The sequence below is a fragment of the Mobula hypostoma genome, chromosome 21 (genome assembly GCF_963921235.1).
Source record: "Mobula hypostoma chromosome 21, sMobHyp1.1, whole genome shotgun sequence".
Taxonomy (NCBI): Eukaryota; Metazoa; Chordata; class Chondrichthyes; order Myliobatiformes; family Myliobatidae; genus Mobula; species Mobula hypostoma.
Window position 1 is genome coordinate 31,122,215 of NC_086117.1, and position 21,501 is coordinate 31,143,715.

A 21,501-nucleotide genomic window follows, 5' to 3' on the forward strand; every position below is an offset into this window, starting at 1 on the left:
TGACAGTAGCATTGCCTCCACATCCCCTTCAGCACAGGTGCACCACAAGGCTGTGTTCTTCGTCCCCTGCTCTACTCACTTTACACTTATGACTGTGTGGCTAAGCACAGCTCCAATGCCATGTTCAAGTTTGCTGATGACACTACTGCCGCACACTAAGTCAAAGGTGGTGACGAATCTGCATATAGGAGGGAGATTGAAAACCTGGCTGAGTGGTGCCAGAGCAACCTTCTACTCAGTGTCAGCAAGACCAGGAGTAGATTATTGACTACAGGAGGGGGAAACCTGAGGTCCATGAGCCAGTCCTCATTGGAGGATCAGAGATGGAGAGGGTCAACAACTTTTAATTCCTTAATATTTTGGAGGAGCGCCTCTACTTCCTTAGGAGTTTGTGAAGATTCAGCATGACATCTAGAACTTTGACAAACATCTGAGATGTATAGTGGAAAGTATATTCACTGGCTGCATCATAGCCCGGTATGGAAACACCAATGCCTTTGAATGGAAAATTGGACAAAAAATAGTGGATACGGCCTAGTACATCATGGGTAGAGCCCTCCCAACCATTGAGCAAATCTACATGAAATGTTGTTGCAAGAAAGCTTGCATCCATTATCAGGGATCCCCACCACCCTGGACATGCCCTCTTCTCACTGCTGCCAACAGGAAGAAGGTACAGGAGCCTCAGGTCTCACACCATCAGGTTCAGGAACAGTCATTACCCCTCAACCATAAGGCTCTTGAACCAAAGGGATAACTTATTCAACTTCACTTGCCCATCACTGAAATATTCCCACAAACTATGGACACACTTTCAAGGACCCTTCATCTCATGTTCTTGATAGTTATTGCTTATTTATTTATTATTCTTTCTTTCTTTTTCTTTTGTATTTACACACTTTGTTATCTAATGCACACTGGTTGCCCTGCTGGATATGGTCTTTCCAATAATACTATTATGGATTTGTTGAGAATACCTGCAAGAAAATTAAGCTCAGGATTGTATATGCTGACAAATATATGTACTTTGAAAGTAAATTTACTTTGATCTTTGAAATTTGATTTCTGGTTCCTTTGATAACCATTTGGTCTGAAGATCTGCAGGGCATTTTGAAAAGAATAGACAGCTTTGCTTTGTTGGTTTGACACAGAGGGATAGCGGCTAGTGTAACAATACTACAGCACTAGCTATAAGATCAGGGTTCATTTCTTGCTGCTGGTGTACCTTCTTCCCGGAGCCGGGAGGGTTTCTTCTGGCTGCACTACTTTCCTCCCACATTCCAAAGACAGTGAGTTGTGGGCATACTATGATGGCGCCAGAAGTGTGGCGACATTTGCAAGATGCCCAGCACAATCCTTGCTGATTTGATTTGACACAAAAGGAAACATTTCACTGTGTTATTTAATGCGCATGTGGCATCTTTCTTCTTTCAGACTTTTTCACTTCAGGAAATGATAAACTGGTATTGGCTTATTATTGTCACATGTACTTAGATATAACGAAAAGTTTTTTTATTATGTATACTGTTCAAACTGATCATGCCATCGATTTAATTTGTTCAATGCAATAACAAGAAAATAGGAGAAAATGGGGAATATAATATGTGAAAGCAGTATGTACTTTAAAGAGGCTTTTGGATTTTGCATACTTTGTTAAGGGTTCATAAACCTCCCAATGTCTCTGGAAAGTAACAGCATAGTTGCAGAGAAACTTTAAAAGCTTCACTCACCCGCAGAACATTAGAATATTGGTGGAGGAGGGGTCTTCAGTCAACGGCACCGTCTGTTGTAAGCAAAGTTGTTCACAGCCTCCATTAAACCCATCTGAGCAGTCAATTCCTTTGCTGTGGTCAAAGCAACCGGAACCATCCCTCATCGGTCTCAAGCCCACAGGACACTGAAAACAAGAGAAATGATGCCAGAATTTAGGTTCTATAATTTAGGGCATTTGATGGAATTAGCATTCAAAGATCCACATTTCCCTTGTGAAAGCAATAAGGTTGTTGAGCCTGGAAATAGAACTCATTCTGATCTGCAAATCATATATATATCAGAGGCTTTCCTTGTTTATGTATGATAGCCACCATTTCCTGTTGAATTGCCAAGCAACTCTGATTCATCCTGATGCAGCTAATGTTTCCATTAATGTCACTTCTGCTGAACATGATGGCATTATCATCTTTTCCATCTGACTGAATAGAATGCAGAGCAATAATATATATCAAGACCTTGGCTTGTAATTCCTTGTTAAAAATGAATGATTCCTGCACCAAGCTACCTGGGAGATGCAAATTAGAGGGGCTTTACTGGGACTCTTCGTTTCAGTCCTGTTCTTCCATCAGTTTTCCTTAAGTTTTCGCAACTTTATCCCCTACCCTTAACTTCCTCCCTTGGTTTACCGACTTTTCCATCTTAATTCCTTTCCTCTTCCTTTCTCTTCTGACCCCCCACCCCTGCTCTCTCCTTTCACAGTGGCCTGCTACTTGCTCTTTCCAACTGGGCAGCACTTTGCCAATTGCTGTCTTGAATATGAACCATATTTAGGGGTGCACGGAAACTAGGCATCAACAAGCAAACACGAGGAAATCTGCAGATGCTGCAATTTCAAGCAACACACATAAAAGTTGCTGGTGAACGCAGCAGGCCAGGCAGCATTTATAGGAAGAGGTACAGACGACGTTTTGGGCCGAGACCCTTCATCAGGACTAACTGAAAGAAGAGCTAGTAAGAGATTTGAAAGTGGGAGGGGGAGGGAGAGATTCGAAATGACAGGAGAAGACGGGGGGGGGCGGGATGGAGCCAAGAGCTGGGCAGTTGATTGGCAAAAGGGATATGAGAGGATCATGGGACAGGAGGCCAAGGGAGAAAGAAAAGGAGAGGGGGGGGAAAAAAGCCCAGAGGATGGGCAAGGGGTATAGTGAGAGGGACAGAGGGAGAAAAAGGAGAGAGAGAAAAAGAATGTGTGTATATAAATAAATAACGGATGGGGTACGAGGGGGAGGTAGGGCATTAGCGGAAGTTTGAGAAGTCAATGTTCCTGCACGCATGCTGAGCTCGTTGACTTCATTCACTTTGCCTCCAACTTTCACCCTGCCCTCAAGTTTACCTGGTCCATTTCTGACACCTCCCTCCCCTTTCTAGATCTTTCTGTCTCTATCTCTGGAGACAGCTTATCCACTGATGTCTACTATAAGCCTACTGACTCTCACAGCTATCTGGACTATTCCTCTTCTCACCCTGTCTCTTACAAAAATGCCATCCCCTTCTCATGATTCCTCTGTCTCCGCCGTATCTGCTCTCAGGATGCGACTTTTCATTCCAGGATGAGGGAGATGTCCTCCTTTTTTTAAAGAATGGGGCTTCCCTTCCTCCACCATCAACTCTGCTCTCAAACGCATCTCCTCCATTTCATGCACATCTGCTCTCACTCCATCCTCCCGCCACGCCACTAGGAATAGGGTTCCCCTTGTCCTCACCTACCACCCCACCAGCCTCCGGGTCCAACATATAATTCTCCATAACTTCCGCCACCTCCAACGGGATCCCACCACTAAGCATATCTTTCCCTCCCCCCACCTCTCTGCTTTCCGCAGGGATTGCTCCCTACACGACTTCCTTGTCCATTTGTCCCCCCATCCCTCCCCACCGATCTCCCTCCTGACACTTATCCTCTTAAGCTGAACAAGTGCTACACATGCCCTTACACTTCCTCCCTCACCACCATTCAGGGCCCCAGACTGTCCTTCCAGGTGAGGTGACACTTCACCTGTGAGTTGGCTGGGTTGATATACTATGGCCGGTGCTCCCGATGTGGCCTTCTATACATTGGCGAGACCCGACGCAGACTGGGAGATTGTTTCACTGAACACTTACGCTCTGTCCGCCAGAGAAAGCAGGATCTCCCAGTGGCCACACATTTTAATTCCACTCCCATTCCCATTCTGATATGTCTATCCACAGCCTCCTCTACTGTAAAGATGAAGCCACACTCAGGTTGGAGGAACAACACCTTATATTCCGTCTGGATAGCCTCCAACCTGACGGCATGAACATTGACTCCTCTAACTTCCGTTAATGCCCCACCTCCCCCTCGTACCCCATCCATTGCTTATTTATTTATATACACACTTTCTTTTTCTCTCTCTCCTTTTTCTCCCTCTGTCCCTCTCACTATACCCCTTGCCCATCCTCTGGGCTTCCACCTTCCCCCGTTTCTTTCTCCCTAGGCCTCCTGTCCCATGATCCTCTCATATCCCTTTTGCCAATCAACTGTCCAGCTCTTCGCTCCATCCCTCCCCCTCCTGTCTTCTCCTCCCACTTTCAAATCTCTTTTCGGATCTTCCCCTCCCCCTCCCACTTTCAAATCTCTTACTAGCTCTTCTTCCAGTTAGTCCTGACGAAGGGTCTCGGCCCGAAACGTTGACTGTACCTCTTCTTATAGATGCTGCCTGGCCTGCTGCGTTAACCAGCAACTTTTATGTGCGTTGCATCAATATGCAGTTATCTGCTTGAGCCGTTAATACACTGTGCTAATTCACTAATGCATTGATGCTAATTCATCAACATTGCTGGGCCTCCCATTGTTTATTGCAGCCACACACAGTCCAGAGTACTGTGATCTCTCTGCAGAGTGGCAAACCCTTGTCTCCTAGTGGCTTACAACTTGATATGAGTCAAAATTCTTAGAGTGGTGTGGGCCGAGTAAACACTCAAATAAAGATAAGTGTACCTGCTTCCTCATGTTCTCCTTCATTTCCATCGTGGCCTGTTTCACAGCTGCTGTTGCTATTATGGAAAATAATCTTTAAGGCTGAGCCCCAATTCTCATGAGTTCTCCAGGCAAGACATAGCAGCTAAGATCCCCTACAGGCAGCTGCCTTTGGGAACCTTGTAGGTCATATTTTAATATAGGAATCAGCAGACTTCAAAGTGGACTTTCCTAATTTCATGGCTTTTTGGAAGTTTTCTGACTAACCAATATTTCTAAACACATTGTGGTTTGGAGAATGCCTCTGAAATAATTCCTTACACAAACAACATTGCTGAACACAATCCTCTTTATATTGTTTAGGTATTTCCCCAGTAATGATTTTTCAGGCAAGCAACATTGTGATCAATTTAAAGAACTCTTCAGTGTTGATGCTGATAAATCAGTACAGGAACTATTAGAGGTCGTCGTCATCGTGGCTATCCCTCGAGGTCGAGGATGATGGTCTTCGTTCTGTTGATCTACTTATGGGCTCTCAAGTGGCTTATGAGTCCAATCTTGGCTTTGAAGGTTCTTCTGCATTCAGGACAGGTAGTTCCAGATGGCAGATCAGGCTTTGGTTGTAGCTGCCTCGCTTTCATTTTTCTTCTCTTTTCTTCTAATTCTGCACATCTGCTGGCTTCGAAAGTTGCTGTTCCTTCTCGGATGATGGCTTGCCAGAGTTTCCTGTCCTTGGCATTGTTTTCCCAATTGTTGATGTCGATGTCACATTTCTTCATGTTGGCTTTTAAGATGTCTTTGAAACTCTTCTGTTGTCCGCCTCTTTTACGCTTGCTTTCTTTAAGCTGGGAGTAGCAGATTTGTTTCGGCAGACATTCATCTTTCATCCGAACAACATGACCGCTCCATCTTAGTTGGTTCTTGATGACGTAGGCTTCAATGCTTGTTGTTTTTGCTTCATTTAGCACACTGACGTTGGTTCTTCTATCTTCCCAGCTGATATTTAAAATGTTTTAAAGGCAGCGTTGATGGAACTTTTCAAGCCTTCTTTTTTAGAGGTAGTTTGGCACCAATTATCATCATGCCAACTCTCCTGAGATAACACCTTTGTTGAAGTGTGTCTGAATGTTGATGGTATGTTTACACTTTTCTGATACCAGACAAAAAGAACATTCATGTATAGCTAAGGAAGCAGAGATGTATGAAAACATAATGTACAAATGAGCAGCCTGCTCTGTCATTCAATAAGATCAGGGCTGAACTCAGCAATCTCCTGGCATATCTGGGATCTAACTACCTCTACTTCCATCATCTTTTGAAGAAGATATTCTAGTCTCACAACCCTCCGAAAAGAGGAAAATATCAGTTCATCTCTTTTATAAATGGGTGACCCCTCATTTTTAAATAGTCCTCCCAGTTCAAGATTATCCCACAAGAGGAAATATCCACCCTGTCAAGACCCATCAAGATCTTTTATGCTTCAATCAATTCCACTCTCAGTTTTCTAAATATCTTTGGATATGTCGTCCTTCAAAAGAGAATTCACCCAGGAATCAGCTTAGTAAACCTTCTATGAACTGAATCCAATGAACTGAAACCATCCATTCAGCATCCTCTTTAGACTTCCTACCATCAGGCAGGAGACTCCGATGCACAAAGACAAGAATGGTCAGGATAGGAAACAGCTCCTTCCCTAAGACCATTAGGCTTCTGAACTCCCTGCTGCATTGCATTTGAAGTATTGGTGGGTAATTTATACTGTACCCTATAATATTTAATTTATGCACATTACTTTGTTTATGATGAGTAATTCATTTGTAGATTTAATTCTTTAATTCAGTTATTGTCTGTTGTATGCATGTTATGTGTACTACTGCACTTTACACTCTGGTCTGGAGAAACATCTCATTTTGACAGTAGACATGTAAATGACAATAAACTTGACTTGACTTGACATTGTTCTCCTTGTGCTTCTTCCAGCTGCTGCAACTTCCTCCCACTTATCAGAGGTGTGGAGGGTGATGAGCCAAACTGGCCACTGTGAATTGTCCCTGTGGTGCAGCTGAGTGGTAGAACATGGTGGAAGCTGAGAGGAATCAAATAAAACAGGATCGGTGAAGGATTTGTGTAAAAGGGTGCTGGGTGGCTGGCAGAGACATGGTGGTCAGAAGAGGCTGATTCTGTGCTGTATGACTCAAATCTGCTTTCTGTTTGGCCGTAGAACATGCTGTTCTAAAGAAAGTATTCTGAAAATACTCCTTAAACCTCTCATTTAGGCCAAATTTGACAATCTGATTTTTCCAGTGCAGTACAGATTATAATCCCCTCTGATTATCATTATACTTTTCAAACTCCCATATCTTATTTTTCACTCCATCCACACCATCCAGTGAAACTTTCTCTTTCACAAGATTAATATTTACTAACAGCAATGATGCCCCACATATTTCTGTACAAACTAAATTACACCGGTTGGCACCAAATGACAGAATTTGTAATTACAAAGATTTAATGAAGCAAGAGCTGTCATCAAATTATTATCACAAAACCAACAAAAGGATTTAATCATCACCCTGGATAACATTAGAACTACAATCATCATTATGTACTAATTTGGCATAAATAAAACACTCAAGAGCTTTTATATAGGACTGGTAACGAACAGTTTCCATGTGGTCATTGTGCTCATTGAAGTAACATCAGATTATAATATTAAACGACTGTGCTTGTGTTACCCATTCTTATTCTGTCAAACCTTGTAATACACAGTGTCAGAGGTTTAACTGAGTGATCAGACAGTTAATTAGTTTCACTTGTGAGCCTCCCATTACTACAAGCTTGGGATTTATGTTGATGTCGAAGTTTGTCAAATTTACTGAATTATTCCTGTCAGCTATGTTCAATTCAAAGAAAATAATGCCAGATATTTTCATCCTCATGTGATCTTAATGCTATTTATGATAAATGGAATCAGATATTATAATACCATGAATCAGAAATTCTAATCTTGGCGATTTAATACGTCACTGATGAATCTATTTTAAAATGAACTAAAATAGGCAGCCAATCAAATTTTCGTTGATCTATTGAACATATTATAGATTTAATATTTCTGAAGGCAGAGTTGTCCACTTGTTCACTTTGGTTAGTTCTGGTCTCAGTGAAAGCAAATGGGAAACGAATATTACAATCCTAATTCTGTGAGTTGGAAGAAATGCAAGTGTAGCTCAGAGGCAAGAATCAACACTAAAAATATATTTTACCAGAAATGAGTATTGACTGAGTTCTCAAACATTGTGCTGCCATCCAGCATAGTAATAAAATTATCAGAAGAATTTGAAAATTGCTCTTAAGTTAACTATTCAATGATATAAAGAAAACCAAACGTAGACATTGACAATTTCCCATGTTTGCATTACAGGTGAACATTTCCATTAAATACTTGTTGTATGAACTAAAATGAGGATTATCTTGTAACTTTATTTTGATCAAAATTAAAATCCAAATTGCTTCAAACCACTTTATTGTGATGGGGGGAGGGGAGAAGAGAAAAAAGCCACAGAGGGGAGGATGGGTGAGGCAAGTAAGGTAATACAAACAAAAAAAAATACCAATACATTGTAAATTAGATAAGGAAACAGAGGGGTATCAAAATCCTTTTGGATGATACTATCAACAATTCAATTCCATTGATCCACTATCATGGAAAAAGATCAAGATATGCATAATGCTGGCGCCTCTCCATTCCACCTCAGAGACCAGACAGGACTTCATGTTATCAGTTCCAAAGGTTCAGAACACACTCACAGAATCACTGCTTCAACTTCTATACTCAAGTTGCAGGAGGGAGACTTTAACTAGGAATTGACTGTCTCAAAGGTAAGCGTGATGCCAAGTGGGCCAAGGATGATGATTTGAGTTAAAGTTCAAGTTTAATTGTCAATCAACCATAAATGAACACCCGTGAATATAGTCAAATGACTGGACAAAGTGCAAAACGCACATACAGCACATATAAAATAGCAAGCAGTAAGATACAGTCACACAAAAAAGTATATAGTCCAAGACCTTGAGTCTAAGAATCTGCAATCAAACACTATACAGCTTGCTTTCTGCTGAATGACCACTGATTACACCAAAACCCTTTATTGCCAAAATCAACCAAGACGTTCGCTCAACGATTCTAGCCATTGGGGAAGCCTTATGTTCTACGTTACATTTCACACTCTTCTGACCTCTTAATAAGAATAAGAAAGATTTGCTTGATTCATTTTCTTAAATCTTTTCACCAGCCCCATCCTCCAGGTCATCAGAAAGTTCTAATTCTGTGCTATGCATGGAAGCATCTTGGCACAACAGGAACCCTGCTCACTGCATGGAATTTACAACATCCACTAAATTATTTTGAAGCACTTAAGTTCATTAAAAATCAACTAAAAATCACCAGGAAGAATTGAATAATACGGTTTAACATGTGGTGCTCAAGATTAAAAGATTTACAAAAAGAATTGATGATGTCTAAGTTCTGAGACTTGTTGAGATACAACTAATACTCTTATGTCTATGGGTGTTTGAAATGTCTTTCGAATTTTATATTGAAAGAAATCAATAGTTGTGTTTCATCAGCTCCAAATTTGGGAAGAGTGCCAGCACTGAGGTGTTACCAATAGTAACACTTAACTTACGCTTGCAGTTAAACACAGAAGTTTGGAGTTTCTATCATTAATATGACATAAGAACAGAAATAGAAGCAGAAATATGTTGTTTGGTTTATTTTGCCTACTCCGCTATTCAATAGGATAATATCTCAGCTTTTAACCTAGTTCTACCTTCCTGCAACAACTCCAAATCCATTGCTTCTTTTAATATACAAAACATTTCCCTATCTTGAGGATACAGAGTGGCCCAGTTTCCATGACTTATTGGCTTCCATGACTTCCAAATATTTGTCACTTTCTGCATTTAGAAACATCTTCTCATCTCCGTGTTGAATGGCAAGCCAGTGAAGACCACACCCCCACTCCTATGAACAAAGCATAAGAAGTATGACTGAGATACAAAACTGCATGAAATGCTGTTAAGATGCAAATATCTAATGAAGTAGACTATTCAGTCCCGTACAAGGTTTAAATGCTCTTACAGATTACTTCATTGTATGCCTTACAATGTTCAGTGAGTCTACACTTTGGGAGAAAACTAAATACAAAGAAAACTTAACCCTTCAGAGGGAACAGGAAAGAATGCCAGTCCATTGTGATGGGACACAGGCTGCCCGGTGATCAGCAGATGAAAACTAGTGGGGGTAGGAAGATGGTGGAGAGGCTGGTAGATGATACGAGGAACTAGATGGGGAGGGGATGGAACCAGAAGGAAGGAGGGAATGGGATGGATGAATACAGGAAGAAACAAACTTGATGGATATTTGAGTATGGGTGGGAGAACTGTGGCGGTCTGGTTTACCTGAAATTGGAAAATTCTATATTTCTATCACTGGGCTGTAGGCAACTCAAGAAGAATATATTCTTCTTCAATATATTCTATCTTCGATCAATCTATGATCTTGGAGGTGATGGAGATGTTGAATGCCCTTTTTGTAACGCAGAACAGTTCTTGTAATAAAGCCTCAGAATTCTTTTGGAACTCAGTGTTCATATTGTAAGTTGATTTCCACAATGGTTCGGAAAAATTGTAAAGCTACACATCAATAAACTTGCACGAGCATGGTTGTTTAAAACTAGTTTTCTTATTGATCTTTGGCCAATGATTTCCATTGCTTGGAGCCAAATGTAAAGAAAGTGAGTGGATTCAGTTCGAACAATTCTTCTTGATCTTTGCTTTTATCATGGTACAATTCTCTGAATCAAAGATTGTCGTTGCTATGCATGGACATTGCTGTGGCTTGATAGCAAGATATCATGGCCACATCAAGGCCAACATGACCCTGCTAAATTGAGTGTTGAGTCTCAAATGTCATTTAGTATCAGTGATGATTTATCAGTCATTCTCTTGCTTCTGAGTTTGAAGATCACAGGTTCAAGCCCCCACACTATGACTTTCATACCTTATCCAGGATGAGACTCTTAGAACTGGTTGAGTACAACCTGCAGAGGTCTTCCAAGTCCTCACCAACTACCAAACACCCATCTACACCAATCATGTTTAATCCTCCTCATATTCCCGTCAGCTCCCACTCAGCTTCTGCCACTACCATTGCACTCACACTAGGGGCAAATTACAGCAGCCAATAACCTACCAACATGCAACCAGTCACATACGAGAGGAAACCAGAGCACCACAAGAAAACCCATGCAGCTATTGAGGGAACAAAGGTCTGCGCAAAGGTCTTAGGTACATGTAAAAATTTCTGTAAAGCAAGAGTACTTTTGAAAATTATGAAAAGTTTCTAAATATCAAAAAAGTACTATAAAGAGCAGTTTACAGTAAAAAAAAACTAAATCAAATCAATATTTGGCATGATCATCCTTTGCTTTTAAAACCGCATCAATTATCTTAGGTAAAATGCCATGCAGTTTTCTAATGAAATCAGCTGGTAGGTTGTTCCAAGCATCTTGGGGAACTTGACACAGTTCTTCTACAGATTTTGACTCTCTCCCTTGCTTCTGTCTCTTCAGGTAATCCCTGACATGGTACGGATATATTGCTCTGTGGGGGCCATACCATCTGAAACTACATAAAAAATCTAGGGTACCTAAGATTTTTGCACAGTACTGTACAAACTCCACACACACAGCACCTGAGGACAGATTTGAATCCCTGTCTGTAAAGATGGGAGGCAGCAGCTCTACTTCCTGGCTTTCTGTACTTCCCCAAAACATGAGAAAACTGCATCGTCTATTCCACAGTTGTTTGTAAATTCCAGGTTAAACCTAGTAAACCTTTAAGCGTTGCCTCAATGGAAGTAAATTGTCTGCTCAGTGGATCAACGCCACAGCTACTTTATTGCAAGATGTTAAAGAACCCCTCTTAAATCACTGATAGTCATTGGGATCTGGGAAAAAATACTAAACTTGAGCTTATATCACTCAGAGATTTTTTTTAATTGATCGTCTTCAAAATCTGAATGTCACTGTCAAGCTAGCATTTATTTCCCCATCCTAATTCCTCTTTAGAGAATGATAGCAGTGAGGGTTGTTAAGAGGTATTCTGGAGCTATATGAATCATCATCATCATCATCAGGTGCTATGCCCAGTTTGAGCTTTGACTGCCATGGCCCACACACGCCTGTTTTGGGTCAAGTGGATCAATTCATTGGTATTCATTTCCAGTTCTCTGGCTGCTGTCTCCATCACCATTTGTTTTTGTCTTCCTCTTACCTTCTTCCCTTCAATCTTTCCCATAATTACCGTGCATTCTAACTCCTCTTTCCTAATCACATGTGCAATGAAGTTACGTTGCCTTTTCATGATCTCATACATTATTTCTCTTTTTGTGTTTGGTCTGTTCATGACATCCTCGTTAGATATTCGTTTCGTCCATGATATTCTTTGCATCCTCCTCAAAAACCACATCTCTGCTGCTACAATTCGTTTCCTCATGTTACTAGATATTGTCCAACATTCTGAGCCATATAACATAACTGGATAAATGTAACATTTCAGTACTCTGAGACGGGTTGTCATGCCTAGTTTAGTATCGGTCAGTATACTCTTCATTCTCCTAAAGGTGTCTTTTGCCATCCCTATTCTTCTTTTGATGTCTAGGTCGCACCTGCCATCTGATGTCACTCAGCTTCCTAAGTAGCAAAAGTTCTATACTTGTTTTATGCCTTCCCCATTTATTCTCAGCCTGCAGATAGGAGCTAATTGCACTTTGTTAATTGCAAGTACGGAGGAAGAAGTACAAAACTTAATTGATATAATTGTTGAAGAAAGTGCAAAAATGGGCCTGCCTATCAATTGCAAAAAGACAGAATGTTTGGTGATATCCAAAAAGAAGGAGAATCCTATCTGCAGGCTGAGAATAAACGGGGAAGACATAAAACAAGTACAGAACTTTTGCTATATGAATACAGCAGATATTAATTCAAACAAGAGCCAGTATTCAGTTCTTAATATAAATTGTAAATTGCAAGCAGTAAATTGAAAGTAAGGGCACACCTTTGCAAATAAACAATACCACCTGTGAAGCACAGGCTGGCTCACTACCTGGAACTGGCTGCTCAAGAGATGCGATGTAAAGCAATGGGGTTATGTGAATTGAACATGCATCAAACACTGCAACATGGCTAAGTTATTTGCACCATTGTAAACAAGTTCAAGGACGCCTGCAGAACAGACTAATTTTATCACTTAACACATCAAGTGGCTTGTGTTCTATTTTCTTTATGTCTCTTCTTTTGGGTGGGGGATGTGCTCAAACAGGCAATGCATTGGTCATTCTCCCCCTCACCAAGATATGGAATATAAGAGGCAATTAGATCTCAAAAGTGTTCATCCCCACTACTTGGCACAATGGAGATAACATTGAAGTCCTTGGAATTAATGTTGTTAGGGCTGACTCTCAGTACACAAATCTCCCAACTATTGATAGGTCAGCCATTTGATGTGTTAAGTGACAATATTAGTCTGTTCTGCAAGCGTCCTTGAACTTGTTTACAATGGTGCGAATAATTTAGCCACGTTGCCAGGTTTAATGCATGTCCAATTCACATCACCCATTGCCTCTCTGGGCACAACTGGGATTATTTCTGGTGAGCTGATCCCAGATTCAGATTTGGATCACTGGTCCTGTGTGGCCCTGAAATCATTTCAAAGTAGCTGATGCCTCAGTAAATTTTCTAAATTCCAAGTGTTCAACAGTGTGCCAAATACGAGACCATAAGATATTGGAGCAAAATTAGGCCATTTGGCCTATTGAGTCTGATCTGCCATGTTGTTTTTGATAAACAGTGCAAACATCCAAAGGTGGAAACTAGAAAACTGGAAACAAGCAGCAGATCAGATGGCATAGGTGGAAAGAGAAACAAAATATGAACTAGAAGACTTCCACTTGAAACATTAACTTTTCATCTCACTCTACAGTCTGACCTGCTGTGTATTTCAAGATGTCCAATATTAGTTAATATCATTTTAATACACGTGTAAAGGACAACAAAATAATTGTTACTCTGGATTTGATGCAGCACAAAAATATGCAATAACATAATGAACACAGTAATAAAAATACACACAATAAATATAAATATATAAGATAACTTAGATACATAAATTGATTGTACATCCATAAAGGACACCCAGAACATGTCCTTTTCACACTGTTGCCATTGGGAAGGAGGTACAGAAGCCTGGAGGCACACTCTGCGATTCAGGAACAGGTTCTTCCCCTCTGCCATCCGATTTCTAAATAGACACTGAACCCGTGAACACGACCTCACTATTTTTTTATTTCTGTTATTTTGCACTAGTCATTTTAATTAACTATTTAATAGACATAAACATACTTACAGTAACTCTGTTTTTTTCTCTTATATTTATCATGTGGTTCATTGCACTGTTGCCATAAAGTTAACAAATTTCATGACCTATGCTGGTGATACTAAATCTGATTCTGATTTTGATAAGGTGATGCTAGGCTTAGGGGTGTTGGGGCATAAGGTGATCCTGACAGGAAATGATAAAGTAGTGGTGGTGGGGAGGGGTGTGGAGGAGTGGGTGAGTTGGTGGTGGTGTGGATCAGCCTTACTAGTGGGAAATATAACTGTTTTTGAGTGGTGACCCTGGCATGGGTGCTATTTACTGTACATAGCCTCCTCTCTGATGGGACTGCGACAAACCATCCATGAGCAGGGTGGGTGGGAGCTTTCAGGATGTTACGGGCCCTTCTCTGGTACCCTTCTGCATATGTGTCCTTGATGGCAGGTAGGCAGGCGCCGGTGACACATTGAGCAGTTTTGACCACCTTTGAACTGGGGGTTGGGGGAAGTGATAGGCAGGTGAGGAGAAGAGAAGAGGTAAAAGGGGAGCCAGAGTGGGGGATGGAAGAAGAGGGAAGAAGGAGGGGGAAAATTAAGTTCATGTTTATTGGTGAATGAGATTCTGCAAAGATTTAAGTGGCCATTTCATTTACTTACACGTTTGTAAAGGGGTATCCATGCCACTTCATGTGCAGTTCAGGACAGGTGTTTCGTCACTTTGTATTTTGGCTAGATGCAGATTCATGGAGCCCTCAGCAGTGTAACAGAAGGCATAATTTTAGGTGTCAAGAATTTGTGCTCACTGGTTTTTGGAACAGACATCAATGTGTAGCCACTGTAAGTATGAAATTCAGCAAACCCACCTGACCATATTCAACATATTAAGGTTAAGTAGAAGACTATGGGCATTGAAATTGTAGTTTTTCAATCTCCTGATACAATGCATTATACTTCTAAATATGAATATAATAAATTATTATATTCATATTTAGAAATATAATGCATTGTATCAGGAGATTGACAAAGACTCCCTTTGGTCTGCCCAAAACTTGTTTGGTCTTCCAGCACTGCGAGATGTCTGTAAGGGAATTCTGCAGACTGGTTCAGGTTGGGCTGCAGATGTGCATACTGAGGGACACATTGCAGCTCAGTGCAGTCATGTCCAAGTCTCTGTAATGAAGGACCACTGTCTAGGATCCTTCTGTTACCGCACACAGAGGATCAGGGATTGTGTGGGGAAGACTTTTGAACATAAAAGGGGTATTAACTCAGAGAGCCATAGTGTGGCAACATGACCATGGTGCTATGTTTGTTAGTGTCTTTTACTCTCTCGTTAACAGTTATGCCATGTAATGTACTGAAATGGGTGGCGGGGTGGAGATGTGTCTCTATCAAAGGAGCTGTAAGGTGCTCCTCCTCTCTGCTAGCCAGCAGATCACCCTTTGGCAAGGTGTAGCACCTGCTTAATCTCCTCTATCAGGATCAAATGAAGCCATGGGAGCAGGTGGTGGATGGCCATATGAGCAGCTGGTGCATATCACAAGTCCTGGTTATGGGAGCACTGACACCAGGGTTACAATCTCTGAAGTGTATTGATAATGCCTGGGGTCACCTGTCTTGTGAAGTCACTGCCCAGAAGAAGGTAGGCAAACTACTTCTGTAGAAAAGCTTGTCAAGCACAATCATGGTCATAGACCTTGATCACCCACGTCATGTGATGGACGACGCAATACATAATGATGATGATGAATGTACTGAACAAGAATGTAAAAGTTTTTGCACTTTTTTTCCTTTTGTATGCATTTTTTAAAAATCATAAATAGAATCTATTTTGAAATATGTAAATGAAGATTCAAGACTTTTATATGTCCCCGTTACAGATTCTGTGTGGCTCTGTTATAGTCAGTCACAGCAATGCCAGTAATTATTAAAACTAACTTTTGTACCAGATAGTTCAGGCCAAAATTTAAGAAATCAGAACGAAATATAAGGAAAAGCAGATTGATATTGCAGGAATGAATGGGGAGTACTGCTATAGATGCAAGACCCTTCAAAAATCTTCAGCCTGAAACATTAGAAACATTTATCTTTCCTGAGTGTTTCCAGCATTTTTTATTTTACCTCATTTCCAGCATCTGTAATTCATTAATTTGCATTTACCTTCTGTATTTAATATGCTGCATCTCTGAATCATCTCTAATATTCCATGCAGAAAACAAATATTGTATGTCTAAGGAACGCTTTGGCTGTAGTCTGCAAATACACCATAACGTAAACCACAGATTTGAATCTTAGAATATAATTGAGAAGCAGCTCTGGGAACAAGAAGATCAAGCAGACTGTTTAAATGGCCATGTTAAAAGGTTATGGGGCACTTTATGGAACGAGGAATACACCAACTACACTTAGACATCCCGCATGTGTTCACCAAATGAGACATCCCAATGCCGCTGAAGGAAGACTTAGTCTCATCAGCAGGTGTGATTACCACCGCTGTCTGTAAGAAGTTTGTACGTTCTCCCTGTGACTGTATGGATTTACAATGACCAATTAACCTAACAATTAGTATGTACCGATTACTAGATTAATTGGTCATTGTAAATTTGTCCGTGATTAGGCTAGGGTTAAATCGGGGGTTGCTGGGTGGCAGGGCTCGAAGGGCTAGTAGGGCTTATTCCACGTTGTATCTCAATAACTAACTAAAAGGACAATATGAATGACAGAATATGTCTGAAATGATGCAGACCCTAAGAACCACGTTCATTTACAGAAAGCACATCAATTTAATTGCAGCTAAATTTGTCCCTCTCTCAGTTTGAACTTAACAGGTTCATAGAATCCTAGTAAGAGCAGTACAGCATAGAAATATGCCCTTTGGCTCATCTAGTCCATGCTGAACTGTTATTTTGCCTAGCTGCATCATAACCCTCCATACCCCTCCCATCCATGTACTTATCCAAATTTCTCTTAAATGTTGAAATCAAATCACGTCCTCTGGCAGCTCTTCCCACACTTGCACCACCCTATGAATGAAGAAATTCCCCCTCAGGCTCCCCTTATGTATTTCACCTTTCACCCTTAGCCTTTAGTTCTAGACTCACCAAATCTCAGTGGGAAAAGCCTGCTTATGTTTACTGATCAATACCTTTCACGATTTTGTGTACCTCTATCAAATCTCCCCTCATTCTCGTATCCTCCAGGAAATAAAGTCTTAACCTATTCAACTTTTCCCTGTAATGCAAGTCCTCAAGTACGGGAAACATTCTTCAATTTCAAATCAACTTTTGATACATTGAAAAGCAGGTTATCTATATAAAAAAAGCAGCATTGCTGAATTATGAGGACATCTCCTGGCATTCCCCTTACTTTGCAACATTTGTTATTGGATATTCGCAGAGCATTCATACCAACATATTTGGAAGCGAATATGTGTTGTGACGAAAAACCAAGTTACCAGAAGATTGATGCTGATGAGAGAGATAAGAGAGACAAAGGGAGAAGCATTCAAAATGTTAATGAGAGAAGAGAGAGATTAACGAAAAGAGACACAGCTCTGAGTTGTGATAGACCAGTTGCTTTGAACCTGAACTGTTTGAAGTTAGATGGACAGGCGATACCCCAGCAGGGGGATAAAAGGAACAGGTTCGCTAAGGCAAGAGAGACACCACGAGAATCACGAGATAACGAGATCCTGGAAGTGCGGTATGCCCCCACAAGTTGGTGGAAGTTTGGAGGTCTGGTCGCGGGACCGACCATAGACGCACAGGGTAAAAAGGTACGATTGGCGGGAACCTGGTGTGTATGTCCGCCCTTGCCTGGGTGCCGGCTTCACCGCAGATGAACGATTGTATCCGGAACGGAGGGGTCACAGTTGGTGACCTCCGAAGACAGTAAAAGGGCTCGCCCAAAAGCTAACTGCGGGGAACATCAAAGGTCTGTTGAATCAAAAATTGCATTCGCTCTCTCTCTCTCCAATGGCACAACAGCGATTACTGCGAACTGTACTCAGCTGAACTGAACTTTGCGTCACTTGAGACTGATCATTTTACCCCTAGACTGCGATAGAGCTTGATTGATTCCTATTATCCTAGTTCTGTGTACATGTGTGTTTTATCATTGCTAACCTGTTGCATTTATATCCTTACGATTAGAGTACTGTGTTACTTATTTCTTTAATAAAACTTTCTTAGTTCCAGTAATCCAGACTCCAACTAAGTGGTCCATTTCTGCTGGTTTGGCAACCCAGTTACGGGGGACATAACAGTGGAAAGAATAAAATCTCAAGGTTCTTTTGCCATCAGAGATTAAATTCAATTCAAGACCAACAACAACTCTTACAGATCAAAGACAAAATTATCCATCAGCATCCCAAAACAACCAATAAGGGATAAGGTGATTTTGGTATGAATCACCTTGAATGAAATATGAGCATGCAGGTAAGTTTAATTGTGTAGTAAATGCATGCAAAAGGCAAAGATGAGGATATGCAGTGATTAATGGTTAATTTTTCCAATGGTTGACAAAGACCTGGCTGATCTTGAATGGGAATCACTAAAATCACATGCAATTAGAGTAAGAAAATAGCAAGCCAAATATTATTGGGTGTCATGGTAGCATAGTGGTTAGCGCAATGATTTACAGCAATAGTGATCTAGGTTCAATTCCCGCAGCTGCCTGTAAGGAGTTTGTACATTCTCCCTGTGACCACATGGGTCTCCTCTGGGTGCTCTGGTTTCCTCACACAGTCCAACGACATACCAGTTAGTAAGTCAATTGGTCATTGTAAATAGTCCCTTGATTCAGCTAGATTTAAATTGAGGGATTGCTTGGGCAGCAAGGCTCAAAGGGCTGGAAGAGCCTATTCTGCACTGTATGTCAATAAATAAATAAATATTATGTTAATCTTTATTTCTAGTGAATTTAAGTACAACATCTTACAGTGGGCCCTGTGAGACCATATCTAGAAGATTTTGTATAAACCTGGTCTCCCAAGTTAATTACAGATATTGTACATGTACAATGGATGTAAATGCAATGTGCTCTCTTGAGCTCAGAAAAATGGGAAGTGATCTCATTAACACATGAAGCATTCTAATATGGGTTGAAGGGGTAGATATCATTCTGTGGCATATTTAGAGAGGCAGCTACCTATGATCATCATATCCACCTTAACGAATATGCAGGATCAATGACTGGCTATATAAGAAAGAGTATTGAGGACGTTATCATACTAAACACTACATTGCTAGGGACAATCAGAAACCATGGCTGTCTGCAGAGCTTCGTGCACTGCTTAGGGATTGGGACATTGCCTTCATATTGGAGGACAGGATTCCACTAAGGTCAGCAAGAGCTGGGCTCTTCCATGCCATCAGGAAGGCACGGCATACATACGCACAGAAAATGCACAGACACCTTTGTGACGCCAGGGACACATGGCATATGTGGCAAGGTATACAAACCATAACCAATTGCAAGTCCACCCTAGGCATCAACAGTGACGTCTCCCTTCCTGATATGCTGAATGCTTTCTATACTCGATTTAACCAACTGAATGATGTGACCTCGAGGAAAGGCCCCTTCCTTCCTGAGGAACAGGCACCCTACCTGGCCGCAGGTGAGGTGAGGAGGACCCTAGCCAGGTTAAACACACGCAAAGCCAAGAGCATTGTTGAGGATCTCTGCCACCTGTTCCATAATCTGTTTGACCCACTACTGGCAGGAAGAAGGTGCAGGAGAATCAGTACTCGGACTGCCAGAGTGGCTAACAGCTTCTTCCCTCAGGCTGTGAGAGTAACGAATACCCAGCCACCACTGAGATCCCTTGGACAGTAAACTGTTTATTCTCCTGTTTACTGTTTACCTGTGCTGCACTTTACTGCATGCATTTTGAATGATATTTTATTAACTTATTTGTAGTATAATATCTTGGTTTATGTGCTGTGTATGATTGTGTGGGTGCATCATTTTCCAGAAGAACTTTCTTGTGTTTGATGTATTGTCAGGTGACATTAAATAGGTATTTGAAGTACAAGGATGATTTCTGTGCCAGTAAAAACATAAAATGCAGGAAACGCTCAATAGGTTAGCAGCATCTGGGGAAGGAAAACCACTTCACCTTTTGCAACAATCTGCTGGAAGAACTCAGCAGGTTGGGCAGCATTGGTAAGAAGAAAGAAATTGTCGACTTTGAGTCAAAACCCTGCATCAGGACTGAGAGTGGAGAGGCAAGCTGGCCTCTCTATGAAACCCAAAACACTGACAATTTCCTCCCTCCTACCAAAGCTGCTCGACCCACCAGCTGATTGTTTGCTGCTCCAAATTCCACCATTTTTCAGTTCCTTGTGTCTCCATTTTTGACCTTTTTCTGACTGGTGTCTCTAGAAGCAGGAAGCGCAGCCTCAAAATAAGAGATTGTTCATTTAGTATGGAGATGAGAAGGCTATTTATCAAGAGGACTGTGAATCTTTGGAAGTCAACATCTATGAGATCTGTGGAGTTTCAGTCACTTAGTGTATTCAAGAAAGAGATCAAAATATTTCTGAACATTAAGGGAATCAATGGATGTGAGGTAAAGTGCAGCAAAATAAGGGTGAGTTAATAATCAACCATGATTACGAGTGGCCTTGTCCTGACTGCTTTGTGGACTTTCTGATTCTAAAGCAGAACATTTATGTCAAACTTCAACAGCCCTCATCAGAATGAGCCACTTGAAAGGAAAAAACTAACATCTAAATAATAAATATAGTTTACGAGGAACATTTATAATTGAAAAATACCAGAGGGAACTGAATCATATTGAGTTTCATGACTCTTTTTGAAAACAGATCAGCATTATTTACTCTACTGAAGAACATTGAGAGACAAATTAATTCAATCTATCACACAGATGGAAAAAAAATGGCACTTCCATTTTGTTCTGAGGGGGAGATGGGCGAAGGAATGAAAGCTCAATTACCCTTGGTAGAAAATCACCTAAATCTAATTAAAATATACAAGCCCAATCAGCCTTGTGATGTTCAATATGCAAAAGTCATGCCATTCCATCTGAAAACCTGGAAGAATGGATCACTGTAGTAAACAGAGCACTGGAATTTCACAGAATTTTACCAGCTTCTGTCCCTGAAATATATAAACTGGTGATTCACTTCCCTGCAGTACTTAATTTCAATTACAAAAGCTCCTACCAGTTCTTGCCCCTAAAATGTACAACTGTCTTTACTCATATCTTTGTGTAGAAGCAAGAAAGCTATACCACAATGTCCATGGAATGGAACACGCAGCACCTCAATCTCAGTGTGCAAGATTCACAGAGTTACTAACGTAACTTCAATAATAAAGATCATTTAAGAGGCTGAC

The 21,501-nt window shown here is 40.9% G+C and overlaps 1 protein-coding gene across 3 annotated transcripts in view; it reads right to left on the reverse strand.

Moving 5' to 3' along the window:
- The window catches only part of LOC134359927 (astrotactin-2-like), a 1,812,737-nt gene that overhangs the window by 742,744 nt on the left and 1,048,492 nt on the right, over positions 1–21,501 (reverse strand). For all 3 annotated transcript variants that reach the window (XM_063073791.1, XM_063073790.1, XM_063073789.1), the window contains one exon: positions 1,731–1,897. In XM_063073791.1, the coding sequence (XP_062929861.1) occupies positions 1,731–1,897 (167 nt within the window). The remainder of the gene's footprint in view (positions 1–1,730; positions 1,898–21,501) is intronic.